We start from the raw sequence: 17,080 nt of genomic DNA, 5'->3' as shown, positions 1-17,080 counted from the left end.
CTTTGGGTAGCGCTGTCGTCTCGCAGCAAGAAGGTCCTGGGTTCTGTTCTCAAGTGGAGCATGATGTTAAAATCCTAATAAATAAAAATATAAAAAGTGGAGCACAAATGCACAGGAATGTACCAATTTGATACCTGTATCAGGGTTACCAGCCTGAAACCCTGAATAGGCATCATATTAAATGTTTGGTTACTGCGACAGTGTTAACGTAGGATCGATACTTGCACTGGCAAATACTCAGATTAATTAAACATCATTCCAAGTTATTAATGCCTAGTTTGTGGTGAATTACTTAATAAATGTAATCTTTGTTTTATTCCTTTAGCTCTTCAGAGAAGTGCGAATCATGAAGCTCTTAAATCATCCAAACATAGGTAAGTAAAGAACAGGAAAGGGTTCTGTGTTCAGCAAAGTGCAGTGTGTTGAATAATATTGTCCAATATGCATACATGTGATGTTCAGTATTTACCTGTTGCTTTTTTTTTATTATTTAAAAGCAGTATGCACACATGTAAAACTGATGCCCTTGATGGCAAAAGAAGCTCATTAGCGTGTAGTCAGCCCTCATGAATATGAAAGATTAAAAATGAAATGAAAGAACAGCTCTGCAGGCTTTGAGGGTGCTGCACTGGCAAAAAGAGGAGCAACCAGACCCCATTGCTGTATAACTGTTTTTCTTTCAGTTTGTTTTTTACTATCCAATAAATTGTGGTGTCACTGACATCCGCTACCTGTTCCATATAACTTTTTACACCACAAGAGCATTAGTTCATTACTGATGTTTGGCATAAATTTTTGGCTTTCCCTTGGCATTCTGTTGCCATGTAGATAGAAATTCTAAAACCGACAATTCTCTAAAATGTTATAATATGCAATGAACCTGGTGTCTGTCAAACAAATTCATTAAAGTGCATTGGCTGTGTGCTTTACACCACTTTATTGCAGCTTGGCTTTGCGCATGGTCATCTTAGGATTGTGTGCAGCCATTTGGCCATAGACAAACCCTTATTGTCCTCTAATTGTTTCCAGTGGCTTTTAGAACATATATGGTGCCGCAATCTGGGACAAAAGATTTTCAAGCACTTGGTGATCTGGTTCTGTGAGCTTGTGTGACCTGCTGCTTTACGACTGGCTGTTACTAGTTATAAGTTTGGCATTAGGAATGTTAATGATTAACTGATAACAGACAAAGAAGTCATTGTTCGATTGATGCTGTTTGTTAAAAAGATCATTTAAATTTCGATGCTTGATTTAAACTGAACTGCGTGTCTGTAAGGGAAACATTCTTGTTCTGGTCCCTCTTATGATTTCTTCCTTGTAATTTTTAAGGAAGTTTTTCCTTTGCTCAACAGAGGGTTTTTTGGTTTGCTTTGAGAAAATGTATATCATAAAAAGCATTTTACAAATTAATTTGACTTGACTTGAAACAGGGTTTCTCATCTCTGGGGCAATCACAAGCTCTGCTGACAGATCAACGCACCTCAATGGGGAAAGGCTGATCACAGGTAGTGTGTGGCTCTCCACACGCTATACTGTCATCTGTGAGACCCTGTCCTTGCCGGGTGAAAAGAAGTGTTCACCGGCTGTGCGTGTGTCAGAGGGCCCATGTGACAGCATCGGTCTTCCTCGACCGGGAGCAAGAGTGTTGGCAAAAACGAGAGAGACAAGTTCCAATTGGACATGACTGGATTGGGTGAAAAGGGGGGAAATGAATAAATAGAAGATTAAAGAAAAATAAATCAGCTAATGTGTTTCTGTTTGACAAAGTGAATTGTTGAACATTTGGCTTTATGTTAGTAGAAGTTAGTAAAATACTGTTGCCAGAGTTGGTCAATGGATGTTGTATGTGTATACTTTATGCCCCCTTGAACCCATTAAAACAGTATGACATTTACAACAGAACTAATGTACTATCTGCTTTTCACTTTTATATAATGATGTTGCCTGTGGTGTCTGAAAACCCCAGTCAACCCTGTTCTAAATCACTTTGTTAACATGTTCTGACAACTAATGACCCTTTCTCTTCCCCCTTTTTCTTTATCTCCCTTCTAGTGAAGTTATTCGAGGTGATTGAAACAGAGAAGACACTGTATTTGGTTATGGAGTATGCCAGTGGAGGTAGGAAATCTGTCCTGCTGTCACCACCACATCTTAATTGTCGTTGAGGAGTAGTAAGCTTAATGCACACTACACGACTTTGACAATTTGTGATCTTAGAGAAGTGTGTACTTGATCAGTCATGTATTAGGGTCCTTGCAAATATGTGAGTTATCATTTGCAGACAGTGATAGTCGACTAACCAATGCAGACTGCACCTCAAAAGTAAATAGAAGTGCTTTTCACACAGTTGAGTCACATTTATTATGACCACCAGCTAATATCTAACCGCTGTGTGCAGCACTGACAGCAGCTAGACAGGCTGGGAGTGATTCAGTAAGGTCCTTGTAGATTGTCACAGGTATCTGGAGCCATTCTGACTGCAGTGCATCCCACAGCTGCTGGAGGGTGCGTGGAGAGCGAACACGATTGAGGAGGTCCCACAGATGCTCAGTTGAGTTCAAGTCTGGGGCATTAGGGGGCCAGGGTAGTACTTGAAAGTCTTGGTCATGCTCTTCCAAGCCATGTCGGACGTTTTTAGCCATGTGACATGTTGCATTGTCTTGCTGGAAGATCCCATCTGCCCCAGGGAAGACAATTTTACTCATAGCAGCAATGAGGGATATATGTGCAGACAGCCTATTGCACACCTTATACACCCACCAAGTCAGCTCATGAAACATTACTTCCTTCCTGAGCTATGCACTGCCGCCATCGAAAGTAGAAAGTAGTCATAATAATGTGACTCGACTGTGTATGTCTCAATTAAAACCAAAAAATGAAAGCATGTGGACTCGAAACCAAAGTTAGTAATAATAAACATATTTGGGTATAATATTCTAAACTTGCTGTAACAGTTCAAAAATGTTATGCTAGAAAAAGTCCTCATACTTTGAATATTTTAAAGTCTGTTCTATGTTTGTGGCTGTAGTCACAGAGAGGTCACTGATACCCCTTTTCCACCAAAAAAAACAATGGTTCTTGAACCGGTTCTGTTCAGGTTTCTTAGAACCTAGGTGTTCTGTAGAGAACCGACGCGCGTTTCCACCAGTTTTTGAGAACCAGGCAGCGTCATCAACGGTGGGCGTTACTTAACCAAAGTTAAGAGTAGTAATATCATGGCGGAGTGTGTAGATTATGTGCGAGCATTTGTGCTGCTGTTACAGATGTTTGTTTTTATGTAAAAAGCATCGATCTCACAATAGGTGATAAAAAGACGTGACTGTCTCAGTTGTTGTTTTCTTTAGTTCATTGATGTGAGAAGCGTTTTGTGCTTCGGTTTCACCGCGACCCTCGGCGCAAATAGCCGATTTGCTCAGCGCTCGACTCGAGCGGTGAAACATCACTAAAGTTCCACAACACGAACAAACATCTGTGTGAAATAAACATAAAATCTACTCTAAAATACAACATGTATCTGTGTTTAGCTGGATTTACTTCACGTGTGTTTATGCAGCTCGGGAAGTTGAAAAAGCTTCACGCTTTATTTTTCACATTGAGCGTTTTTCGTTCTGTCCAGGTCACTTATCACGTAATATCACACAATTCACCTTTTTAAAGGCGCTTTGAAAATATCAGCGGCAAACTGGCTCAAAATGTAATCAGGTGAACTTTAAAAGATAAAAATGCAGCATTAAGCTCCATACGAGACCCCAGCTGACGCCATTGTTGCTGTCGCTATGCTGTACAACATGACACGCCCACAGGTGACGTCGCGGTTCGGGCTGAAAACCAAGTATTCTGTGATGCCAGATTGGCCCGCTAGTACGCTGTCTGGAACCTCTTTTTTCCGGTGGAAACACGCGGAACCGGTTCAAAGTCAAGTTCGGGAACCGGAACGGGCTCAGTGCCGCGTCGGTGGAAAAGGGGTATGAGAGGTGCACACTATATGACAGATCACCTAGAATTTCAAACTAGAATTTATATCACTGGCTTACTTACTGCCGATTGGAAAAGTCAGGTTGCTGAGCAGCACACACTACACAAGGGCTAATGATGGCGCGCCGTCTACAAAATTGGGTGTACTGTGCACTTGGCTTCAACCTTAAAATACTGTTCACATCATCTCCTGTTATCTTGTCCTTCCTCTATTTTACATTCAATCTTCTGTTTTCTTGCTGTCTTTCATTTTCATCATCCTTTCTATCACTCTGTTTTTTCTTTCTACCCTTAGGAGAGGTTTTTGATTACCTCGTTGCCCATGGGAGGATGAAAGAAAAGGAGGCACGAGCCAAATTCAGACAGGTATGTTTGCCTTTCTTCGTTTAAAGTGCGTCTAAGCTAGGGCTGGGCGATATATCGAGATTTTATAAAATATCAATATATTTTCATACGCGATATAAGATAAGACAATATCGCGTATATCGATATAGATGTTGCGTTCCAGTTAGATCAGACAGTTCGTCTTTCTCTTCTCCCAGTTTGTCTCTGCACATGTTCACCTGCCCCGCCTCTCTCCCTCACTGCCCCGCCCCTCTCCCTCACTGAACACATCTCGCCCCTCCCCACCGCTTCACCAGTAATTCCTGCAGGCAGCGATAGCATGGAGACGGATAAAGACATGACAGAAGCTATGGAAGAGGAGCTGCTTACTAAAAAGAAAAATAATGACTCTTTTTGGAATTATTTGGAGATGGTTCGAATTCAAAGTGTCAGATGAGCAGCAGAATAATGTATTCTGTAGAGAACGCCGAAAACAAGTCCAGACAAAAGGTTCCAGCTCCGTGTACCTTCATTCGTTTTTCACTTCAGATCCCAAAGTTAAAAAACAAGAAAACGAGTCGTTATTTGTTTTAAAAACCAACACAAGGGCATGCACGCGCTGACATGCACGTATTTACTTCACATTAAGTGTTGAGAAAGTAATAATAACGTAGCGGTGCGTCTCCTGTTGTTCTGACTCTTGTTTGTATATGTGATGTGCATGTATAGATATTTGCTCTATCTGTAAAAAACAAACATTATGGGGAGTGATTTCTGTACTGGATGTTGTACGTGGTCGTGTTAGTTTATACTGGATGATCGCCCGACGTCCGACACGTCATTTATTTATTTATCTTCTATTATAGTATTACTTGTTGTCGGCCAGTAAACAACCAAACGTTATTAAATTGCATGAACTAACTCTGCAGTAAACAAGGAGCAAACAGCAATTAAACAACAAATAAAGCTGTTAAATAATAATAAAGTGCATGAAGAAGTAACATGTACGATTAGTTCTGCCTGTATTACAGAACTGAGTTCTATACAGTAAAAGAAAATATTAATGTAAATGTTAATGTTGTGGCGACATATACATAAAATAATGTATAAAGTCCAAACATGGGGGGGGTGGGGGATTAACGAGGGGTTTACTTTAACGGGGTTTTACTTTTAATGTTACACAAGCTCAGCCGGAAACCGTGTCATTCCAACATCTTCCCTACACACTCGCTCCCTGCGCCCTATAGTACACTTAACATTATTAAAGGGCCAGACAATATATTTGTAATTCACATTAGACGACAGGAGATGCCTTAGAAAACAACTTTTTTTTTTTAAGGAAAAATAATTCTTGTGTGACGCTTCCCCAGCATGAATATTAATAAAAGTGCCTGTAAAAAAATTGGAACATGTAGCTTTGTCTCAGAAGTGTCTTTTTGTTATTACCTTATGGGATAAAAAAATATCGAGATATATATCGTATATCGCCATTCAGAAAAAAATATCGAGATATAATTTTTGATCCATATCGCCCAGCCCTAGTCTAAGCACATCTTGGTGTTTGACAAGAGAAGTGAGTATCTCTGTAAATGCTGCTGCGTGTCTGTGAAAAATGCAATATTCATTAATCTCTCAGTCGCTGGTGTATTTGTATTTAAGGATGACAGTTTAATTGTAGGCAGCGTGACTCAATTATACTAAAATGGTTTGCTGTTGCCTAACAGAAATTCTGTGCAGTTAAAATTCCTCCCAGGTGTATTTTATCATTGATATTTGACTCTGTATTTGATTCTTTTTTATGTATCCAGATTGTTTCCGCAGTGCAGTACTGTCACCAGAAGTGCATCGTACACAGGGACCTGAAGGTAATAATAATCTGCTGTGAGTGACTGACTGAATGAGTGAGTGGTAGCAAGCAAGTGTATTTTGCCTGCATGCAGAGTAAGGATGAAGTGTACAGTAGCCAAAAAATACTCTGGAGGATGACTGCTTTTTCGGATCATTAAGTCTCCAAGACTACAATGAAATGCACAAACAAACTGTAAAGTGTGCAAGAAAAAAGGCCTTTAATTTATCTAGTGTCTGGAGACTGTCAAATGCTGAGGGAACTTTGTAAAGAAGATAATTTTATAATTACTATTTAAGTTATTATAAAATAATCACATGTACAGTACAATTAAATTCTTCCGCATATCTCAGCTTCTTTGGAAGTCCGGGTCAAAGTGCAGGGTCAGCAATTGTACGGCGCCCCTGGAGCCTGCATGGCATAGTCGGTAACCCACAGCTCTACCCACTAGGCTACCAGTGTCCCTAATAGTAGCATGAAACGTTCAGCTTTTTGCCATCAACCACTAAGGGTGGGTTTGGTTCAGAAAGTAGGATGTTTATTCAGAAAATGATTTATCCCCTGATAGCCTTGTTAGAATACATGGTATTATGGTCGCCAGGAAGTACCAGAAGATGTAAATAAAAATTCAGCCGCCTATGCTAAAAAGTAACTCTGGGTCATGGTTGAATCCTACTTATACAAAATGTAAGTCTAAGTTTCTGTACATAGCTGGTGACTTGACAAATTTGAGTGGAGGTAACTTTTTGATGTGAATTTGCTTATTTGTACATTCATGTATTTAAACATACAAACAACACAAAATGTAATAATGATCAGAAACACAGATTACGCCACTGGAAATCAGTGCTTAAGGAAATGGAAAAGGTTGCTGGTTTAAGCCTCACCACCACCAAGTTACTACTGTAGGGCCTCTGAGTAAGGCCCTTAACCCATAATTAATTATGTCTGTGTGGACGCCTGACTGGTTTAAATCTCAACAGTAGTGTCTGGGGTGTGTTACTAAATTGTGCCTAGTGATTTTAGTGGTAACATAGCACCCTACATAGACTATTTGTGTTTAAAACATCAGATAAATGTATAAGTTTATTTAGGTTTATTATTCAAGCTACACTTAAAATACGTTTTCTCAAGTTTTTCTAAAACTAATTAATAACCAAAAACAGATCTCTTGTGCACATAAGGTACTAATGTAGACCCTTTGGCATCAGTTAGGGCTTTACGTTTTCTTGGATATATGTCTAAAAGCTATGCGCTCCTATATTTGGGCAGTTTTATTTTTTATGGCAGATCCTCTCTAGTGCTCTTAGATTGGCTAGCAGGTGTCTGTGAACAAAAATCTTTAGGTGGGGTTTTGATGGGGTTCTTAGCTGGGCTACTTAGGATATTAAGAGATTTGCATCAAAGCCACTCCAGTGTTTTTTTGACTGCATGCTTTAGGTCATTGTTGTGTTAAATGGTGAACTATCTACTATATAAGTTAGTGTGCAGTCTGAAGGAGGTTTTCCTCAAGGATGTTCCTGTATTTAGCATCATTCAACCATCACTTATTTTTTACCGCTGACCAGAACCTTCATAGCATGATGCAGCCAACTCAGCGTTTCACTATAGGGATGGTACTCTTGTTTTTCACTAAATGTTTAGACATAGTGCCTGCTGTTCTGTCTAAAGAGTTCAGTCTTCATATAATTAGACTAGAGATTGCTTTTTCTCATGTGGCTTATGCTCCTTCCCATCATTTACCTTTTACTCAACAGTGGCTTCAGTAGGGACCTGATTTATGAAGACCTTCAGAAATGATTGTGTATGATTGTCAATAGGTTCTTGCATCGCTGCACAGGATGTTTAAAGCTTTTTTTTTTTTTACAGTGACCCTTGAGTTCTTTCTTACCCACTGACCAAGGCCCTTTTGCTCGGATGCCCAATTTGGCCCAAAATCTGGGAAGAGTCAAGGTTGTGCCAAGCTTCTTCTGTCTATCTGGTTCTGGGAACTCTCGAAGCCTTAGATGTTGTTTTATATTTTCGCTCTAATCTATGCTTAGCCACAATTAGATTGTGAAGATCCACAGATAGTTCCTTAGACTTCATGACTTGGATTTTTTTCCTGATGCTGTAGGTAAATTATGGGTCCTTATAGACCCAGGTGTGTGCCATTCAAGACTATGTACATTCAAATTAAATTGCAACAGGTGTATGATTGATTGCAAACATTGGTTACCACAATTTGGAGTGCCGCAGCTAAAGGTTGGAATGCTTTTGTGAAATAGAGAGTTTTTAATTTGTATTTAGTTTTTGAAAAACTTATAAAACTTTATTGTACGTGATTAATGTAGATTTATTGGTAAATTATAATTATATCTTCAACACGAAGCATACAAAAAGTCAAGGGACCTGAATACTTTCTGTATCCACTGTACGTATTTGCATCAACTTCACTCAACTGTATCAGGTTACTAGGCTCACCAGCTTTGCTTTGGTCACAGTTGCTATGCATCCTATTGCTGTAAATCTCCAAACCTACTTAAAATGTTTGACTTTCAGTGTGAATGCAGTGTAGCCATCAAATAAATGAAATTAATCCTTATAAGTAGCACAACTTTTCACATGCTGTGTTAGTTTCGTCTCATTTACAGTTCACTTCCACAGCACACTTCTGTTTTATGGTCTCCTGAGCACACAATCCCCTCCCTGTTCCCATGACAATGCCTCACCCTGTTCCTCACTCTATTGCTTCATTGGTCTAAAGCTCTGTTGCTCTGACCTTTGAACTTACAATGTAATTATCTCCATAGTAGTGTGATATTTTTCTGCCCTGCAAGTAGTTTTAAATTTAGATTTTACACACACACACACACAGGGTGTAACTAAAGTGCCACAGACCTTTGGGTTAAAAGCAACTTAGCAACTTTTCCACTGCATGGTACTGTATGGTACGATACTTTTTAAATCCATGATGCCACTTTTAATTGTTGTTTCCATCAACTGAACAGTGCAATATACACTGATCAGCCACAACATTAAAACCACCTCCTTGTTTCTACACTCACTGTCTATTTTATCAGCTCCACTTACCATATAGAAGCACTTTGTACTTCTACAATTACTGACTGTGGTCCATCTGTTTCTCTGCATACTTTATCCCCCTTTCATGCTGTTCTTCAATGGTCAGGATTCTCCCAGGACCACCACAGAGCAGGTATTATTTAGGTGGTGGATCATTCTCAGCACTGCAGTGACACTGACATGGTGGTGGTGTGTTAGTGTGTGTTGTGCTGGTCAATGCTGATGGAGTTTTTAAACACCTCACTGTCACTGCTGGACTGTCCGCACTGTCACTGTGGACATGGTATTTAAAAACTCCAGCAGCATTGCTGTGTCTGATCCACTCATACCAGCCCAACACACACTAACACACCACCACCATGTCATTGTCACTGCAGTGCTGAGAATAATCCACCACCTGACCATTGAAGAACAGGGGGAAAGCTGGCTAAAACAGTATGTAGAGAAACAGATGGACTACAGTCTGTAATTGTAGAACTACAAGTGCTTCTATAAGGTAAGTGGAGCTGATAAAATGAGTGTGAAACAGTGAGTGTAGAAACGAGGGGGTTTTAATGTTATGGCTGATCAGTGTACAGTTACCCTTCTTGATCAGGGACCCAGTGTACCAAAGCAGATTGTATTGGTGGGGTGAGAAACAATGCAGACCATTGATTGGTTGAACAGAATCACACTGGAGTGAGAGAAAGCAACTGCACACACAAAGAAGCTCCAAATGTTCTGTGTGAAAATGAGAGAACCTGTTGAAGAGACTTATTTCTATAGCACTTCATAAATCAGGCCTTGATAGCAGAGTGGCAACCTGAAAGGCATATGACAGCCCGCTTGGAGTTTGCTAAACGACATGTAAAGAAATCTGGCAACATGAGGTCTGATGAGACAAAGAATGAAATAGGAGAAATATCAGAATATGTATGTAGTTTTAATTATTCCAAAATGTCCATCATCCTCATAAGACACAATTGTAATGAGTGGACAGTGACACAACAGCCAACACACGAATCAGATAAATAGCACACAGCCCACATGTTCATGTGTGATTGCTAGGTATAATTCTTTTCATTATATCCACCAGACTGGAAGTGCAGTAAAAGTGCATGTGTAGGTGCCTCAGTGCGAGTGTTTTAAAAGTTCACTCAGTGTGTCATCAGTGTGTGTGCGCGCATGTGGCCAGACTTGTGTGCTTGTCTAATGTTGTCTATGCTGGTAGGCTAATGTTTAACCATGCCATCCTGGCTCAGTTAGAACCCTGCATATGTTGCTAGGCAACATGGCATTCCCACTTTGCTAAAGTTAGTGGATAAACATTTGAGTAGCAGCTCTGAGGGTGCTCATACTTTTCAGCACCTCCCCCCAACACACACACACACACACACACACACACACACACACACACACACACACACACACACACATACACATATACACATGTTAACAGATGTCATTAAGACTATCTAAAGGTAATGGCATAAGAAAAAGCAACAGAGAGTTGACATTGCTAAATGTGAAAAAAGTGCTTGGATTAAGCTTTGGATCAACATATTGTGTCTTTACATGCACACTAATAAACTCCCACTTGGAGTTAGCAAAACGGCATTTAAAGAAATCTGGCAAAATGAGAGGATAGATTCTTTGATCTGATGAGACTATCCAATCCATCCAATCCATCCAATCCATCCATCCATCCAATCCATCCATCCATCCATCCATCCATCCATCCATATCCATCCATCCATCCATCCATCTTCATTTTTGAGAGTAATCTGATTATTCAAATTGTTATATAGACAGCATACTTTAAGGCCATATTCAGGGTACAAGTAATCTTCATAAGATACCTGGATTTTGGCCTAGTATTTATCTTTATGTGTACAGGGCGTTTGGGTTGCACAGTGGTAAAGTACGATAACCCACTATCATTCCAGTCAGGCATCTACATACAATCTCAGGGATTGGTCCAGGTACCGGTGCGAGTGGGGTGGTGGGAGAGGCACATGGAGCTTAGTGTGGCTCTCCGTACACAATACGGCTCTGTGTGGTAACCCAACTCTGGCAGGTAATAAGAAGCGGGCACATATTGGACACATGTTGGAGAGGGTGTGTGGTGATCCAGTTCTCCTTGATCAGATTGTGGTTTGTGCAAGCAGCAGCATAAAAATAGACAGAATAATTGATGAAATTCAGAATAACTAAATGAAGCTTAAACTGTGTAAATCAAGTGACCTTGATTTGGCTTTATGCAGTAAAGCACTACACCAACTGAGCACCGCAATTATGCTGACCCACCAAACGTAATTTATAATATTATAGAATTTCTTACAGTAATCATGCTGTGCTATTTTACAACGATTGATAATGGAAAATGTACTTTTAGTTTTCTGATGCTAAAGGTTCTGATATTCTGCAGGCTGTTTAAGGAAATTCAGAGGGATTCTCACTGTTCGTTTTGAGTTCATGATCTCTTGTTTGTTTCAGCCACTTTTGCTCACTCAAGCTAGTGGAATATAATTTTTCTCATCTTTTTCTCTCTCTTCTTCCCCTGCCAGGCTGAGAACCTGTTGCTAGATGCGGACATGAATATTAAAATAGCAGACTTTGGATTTAGCAACGAGTTCACCTTGGGCAATAAGCTGGACACGTTCTGCGGCAGTCCCCCATACGCCGCCCCCGAGCTCTTTCAGGGCAAGAAATACGATGGTCCTGAGGTGGATGTGTGGAGCCTGGGGGTTATCCTGTACACGCTGGTCAGCGGCTCGCTACCTTTTGATGGCCAAAATCTGAAAGTAAGGAAAAGATAGAAAAATATTGTAAATTACATAGTCATTACAACCATGTATTTAAACTGTTTTATTTTTACAATGTTGGGGGCATTTGTTTTAAATTTTAGTCATTTCCAATTGCATTACCCATGGCAATTTCTCTACTACATGCACCTCACCTAGGTGGACAGCAAAATTTGAAACACATGAGGCCACCGGTCGTTTCTTTTCCACAGACCAGTGGGAGGAACACGCTTTAGCTTAACCAGATTGTAGAAGTCGCTGTTGCAGTGACATTTAGCTTTTCCTTTATGTTAAGTGTGCGAGCAGGCTATTAGCATTGCTAAGACTCAAACCTAGTTTAACAGGCTAGTGTATACAATAATGCCACTCACAACTATATTTATTATACACAGTTCTTACCTCTTACAAAATTGTCCATGACTGTGTAAAACTTGAACTGATAAATCTTGTGTAACCAGTAACTACCTGTCCTGTCATGAATGTAACCAAAGTGTTTAAAACATGATGTTAAAATCCTAATAAATAAATAAATATATTAAACTCTTTAAGCTTTAATAATTTATCAGCCTTAGGCGCTCAGCTCTTTTACGCTGACCGACCACCAATGAATTCCGAGCTTAAATTTCAGCCCTGCCCCTGGCTGGCTATACACAGAGGTTGTTGGGTATGTCTAATAAGAGGGGGTGGACAAAATCATACAATGGATTGACTTCCTGTAAATAGAGCTTAATCACTATTATCTGTTCATGATTTGTCTTAACTTGGGATCAATATGCTTGTCTTTTAGGAGCTTCGAGAGCGTGTATTGAGAGGAAAGTACAGGATTCCCTTCTACATGTCTACAGACTGCGAGAACCTACTGAAGAAATTCCTCATCCTCAACCCCACCAAAAGAGTCAGTTTGGAGGTACATTAAAGATTTGACATGCGTATATAATTAATTTGGCTTTACAGTGGAATTTAGTATGTAATCAGAGCTTCTTGGTGTGCTGCTGCCATCACAAGCAAAGTAAGAGACGGCTGTTCTAAACAGCTGTAATCCACACCATTGCTAATACACAGATGTTTAGCCTTAGTTTTATAGAGACATGGTGTCTGCAAGACTATAAGTTTGTCTAGCTAGATTTTCTTCACTGCTAATCCACTGCTGCTGTTTTGTTGATGTTATTGCCAATAGCTGATTTAAAAAAAAAAATCTTAAGTGGAGCCGCATTTAGGGGTTTAGGAATGTGCGTAGGGAATCAACAAGGGCAGCCTGGTGGTGCAAAGCTGATGTTATTATGTTGAAACACTATGAGTAGGGCCCTACTAAATTCAAGGGAAAATGTGCTTAATTTCACAGACCTCATTTTTCAAAAATCACAGTTTTCACAGATTTTTAAAGGAAAGTGCTGCATTTCACGGCAGTTATCAAATAACACTGATAAATTAAGTAATAGAATAAATGGAATCTATGATACATAGCACAACCTATTGGTTGAATATAAACCTAGAACATCCAGCGACTGTGCCTCAAAGACGAAAATTCTCGTCCGTGTTTTGACACACACCTCTCTGTGTCCACAGAATTGGTTGGAAGTTTTCCAAACTCAGTTACCCGAGTCGTGTTTTTAGCTGCTTTAGACTTCGACATTTTGACTAACCGATTACTAACTGAATTGCCGTAGGATTGCTAGTGTAACAGACTTTTCTGTTGTGTAGTGTGCTGACGATTTTTTTATGTGTGTTTATGTTTACGATCGGTTACACTAGGACCACTACATTTTTACTGTGGGTTGGGTTTGCTGCAAAAAAGCCGGGTCAGAAGTTTACACAAGTTTGATAATGTGGAAAGTTCTATGATGTCATTTAACTTTGTGGCATGCTCTTGTAATTCCTTGTTAGTGTTTATAATTCAGTACAGCGTTTAACTTCTTTGTGCCAAGCTTTAAAGTAGGGATCAGATTGTGCTCAACCGTTAACCAACAAGCATAAAGTGGCGTTCAGTCAAAATATGAAACACATCAATGATTTTCATATCACCAAGTAATGTAATGTAGTGGAACAATAGCACTGCCATTCTGACCTGAAACTAGCTCTACTTACAGAGTGCTCACATGTATGTGCATTAATGGTGCACTGTACATTTTAAAAGGATTTATTGAAGTTGTTTAACTAAACCAATAATGATTATGCAGAATTATTTTTGCCAGTCAGTTTTCAGAAATGAACATCCCAACAGACATGACACGTGTTTTTCCAAGCATATGTAGAATTGTTACTTCAGCTATTGCTTCTAGCTAGCTGGATGCTGCACAGCAACAGAGGTCCTGTGGGTTCAATCCTTTGCTCTAGTCGCTATTCGTCACTATTTGTAACCGTGCACTGCATGTTTACCATGTATAGCCAATTACTTTTCCTCTGCTGGGGACCCTGTCTGAGGAGGGTGTATTTGTCTGACACACGCTCCCTCGTTCACCGACCCCTTTGTCCCGTTTTTTTCCCACCCCGCAGTCTAGTGGCCAAATTTGTCCTGTGCTGGCACTGCCAGTTGTGCCTGTTAGGGGGCGCCCAGTCGAGCGGTAGCAGAGCTGATATTCAAACTTGGATAGTTCAGAATCCCAGCTCTGGTGTGCTAGTGTAATATATGCTGTGCCACCTGTGTTTGAACCACCTAAAACATGCAGAGGGTGGATTGGCTACTCTAATTGTCCCTTGATGTGGGTAAGTAAACATGTAGGTGAGTGTAGCCCTTAGGGCTGGGTATCGCCACTAATTTCCTGGATCGATCCGATTCCGATTCACAAGGTCCCGATTCGATTCGATCTTCGATTCGATTTTCGATTCAATTTCGATTCAATTTCGATTCAATTTCGATTCAACACAGTTAGGCATATTTGAGTTACATTAACAGGTTTTGTTTAAATATGTACAGATGTTCAGAGAACGAATGTGATAATTGTACAAAGAACACTTAAAAATATTTGTGTATTTTGTTTACATAAATAATTAATCCAAAACAGAAAACAGTAACATTCATTTTTTATTATTATTTTATATGTCTGACACGCTACAACATTGTAAATGTAATGTAAACATACACCTGGCTGTTGAACAGCTTATACCAAGTTTACACTACACGACACTCTGATTAACACGTGGTCGCTGTAATGTTCACACTACACGACTGATCGGCGATGGGGGGTTTTACACTACACCATCTATCACCAGGGGGAATCGCAGGCGAGCTTCTCTGGTCTCCAAAACTACGTTTTGTCACGAAAACACACGTGAGAAGTGATGAAAGGTTTAATGATACCACGTCCAAACATGCACATCAACAAGTAGCGAGCGATGAAAGTTTGTGCGCCGATTAAATAAATGAATCGGAGTGGATTTGGCAACACGAGCAGCATGGCTTGTTCTATAGTGAGTTGGAGGTTAATAAATATTTTGTTTTGTAGAGAACGATCAGGTCAAAAATACTGTAAAACTTGTGTGCTGATGTATTCTGATAGAAACTATATTGCGCTCCACCACCTGTTTACAACCTCTCCCCTGTGTTTCCCCTCGCTGTTTCTCACATTGATTGAGAGCCGAGTTTTGATCGCAGAGCGAACACCGAGTTCCTCCCGAATCCAGCACCGACCCGTCGCCGAGTGAAAATCAGTGCAAAAAGTTGTGTAGTGGTCATAACCTGAGCTTCTGCCATGCTGGACTGATGTGCAGGTCAGATCTCGTTGCATGAAAAAACACTGGCTGGTCACGCGAAATTAAAGGGGGTAACAGATTTCCATGTGCACCGTAAAAAGGGGCGTATTTAAAAGATCGATCTCGCGTTTATATGAATCGATATCGGATCGATATTGGCTTTCTGGCCATTGTGTATTATTGTATTGTGACTGTTTATTCTTGGTGTCACCAGTCCCACTGCAATGCTTACCAGACTATAGGGGTCAGTGTAAAGAAAAGTATAAATAATTGATTGAAAGTTGCAATTTTTTCAGGAATTTGTCATCTTAAAATAACTTGATTATCAGATTTTATATTATTAATGCTGTGTAGATTAAACAGTAATCACTAATTAAACCAAAATGTTTATGCACGTTTAACCTAAAGGGCATTTATCAGAATCTTTCATCTGAGTCTATTCACAATATAATTCACTACAGTCATTACAGAATGAAAAAGGAGTGGTTAAACTAAAAGACCTTGTAATAGCATGGCAGTAAAATGTGAATGTGCTTAAGTTAATGTTAACCACACTGCTTTTTTCTCTCTCTGTCTCTTTCTCGTGTCTGTCTCTCCTTTTGTCTGTGCTTTGCTTTCAGCAGCAGATCATGAAGGATCGCTGGATGAATGTGGGTCATGAGGAGGAGGAATTAAAACCCTACATTGAGCCCCAGCCTTACTACAAAGACCCCAAAAGAACAGGTAGGAGGGGGTGATGGAGGGAGGGAGTGAGGGAGGAGGCTAATGGGGTGGGTGAGTAAGTGGGTGGCTGAGTGGGTGTAAGAAAGAAAGCGAGAAATAAATGAGACATCCGACACAGACACAGAAGTTTGCGATTTATCTGCATATTTTTTTGTCGTGCAGATATTATGCTTAAGATGGGTTACTCACAAGAGGAAATCCAGGATTCGCTAATCAACCAAAAATACGATGACATTATGGCAACCTACCTGCTGCTGGACTACAGGAACTCTGAGGTACATAGACACCCAAACACATTTCTTTTTTCTCACTTGGCATAAAAATATTACTTAATTTTTCTTAAAATAACGACTAGGTGTGATAAAACCCCCAACCACCCAAAATTAATTTATTAATTTTTATTTAGCTTATACCATGGCAACTTGCTAACAGTCTCATATTTCACATGGTTTAAGCTGAAGTATGTAAATTGTACCTCGAAGAAAGGCAAGCGACTTGTTTAGGAATGTCAGTTCCTCGTATTATTTAATCTCATGATGATTATTATCTTAATAACTGGGTTTTGACCCCTTGCCACGCCTGGGTCTGTAATTGGGTCACAAATATAAGTCATTACTGACAAGGCAATGTAAATGTAGAGACGGACGGGACAAAAATCTATGCACGCCCATCATTT

The 17,080-nt window shown here is 39.9% G+C and overlaps 1 protein-coding gene across 4 annotated transcripts in view; it reads left to right on the top strand.

Annotated features, from left to right (window-relative positions):
• mark2b (MAP/microtubule affinity-regulating kinase 2b) overlaps positions 1-17,080 on the top strand; it is a 72,217-nt gene that overhangs the window by 32,170 nt on the left and 22,967 nt on the right. For all 4 annotated transcript variants that reach the window (XM_062994190.1, XM_062994189.1, XM_062994188.1 and 1 more), the window contains exons 4-11: positions 326-374; positions 2,053-2,118; positions 4,271-4,341; positions 6,108-6,164; positions 11,755-11,991; positions 12,779-12,898; positions 16,305-16,404; positions 16,567-16,679. In XM_062994190.1, the coding sequence (XP_062850260.1) occupies positions 326-374; positions 2,053-2,118; positions 4,271-4,341; positions 6,108-6,164; positions 11,755-11,991; positions 12,779-12,898; positions 16,305-16,404; positions 16,567-16,679 (813 nt within the window). The remainder of the gene's footprint in view (positions 1-325; positions 375-2,052; positions 2,119-4,270; positions 4,342-6,107; positions 6,165-11,754; positions 11,992-12,778; positions 12,899-16,304; positions 16,405-16,566; positions 16,680-17,080) is intronic.

The sequence above is a fragment of the Trichomycterus rosablanca genome, chromosome 4 (genome assembly GCF_030014385.1).
Source record: "Trichomycterus rosablanca isolate fTriRos1 chromosome 4, fTriRos1.hap1, whole genome shotgun sequence".
Lineage (NCBI taxonomy): Eukaryota > Metazoa > Chordata > Actinopteri > Siluriformes > Trichomycteridae > Trichomycterus > Trichomycterus rosablanca.
The sequence above is the reverse complement of the archived record's forward strand: the minus strand, read 5'-3'. Positions and strand labels throughout refer to the sequence as shown.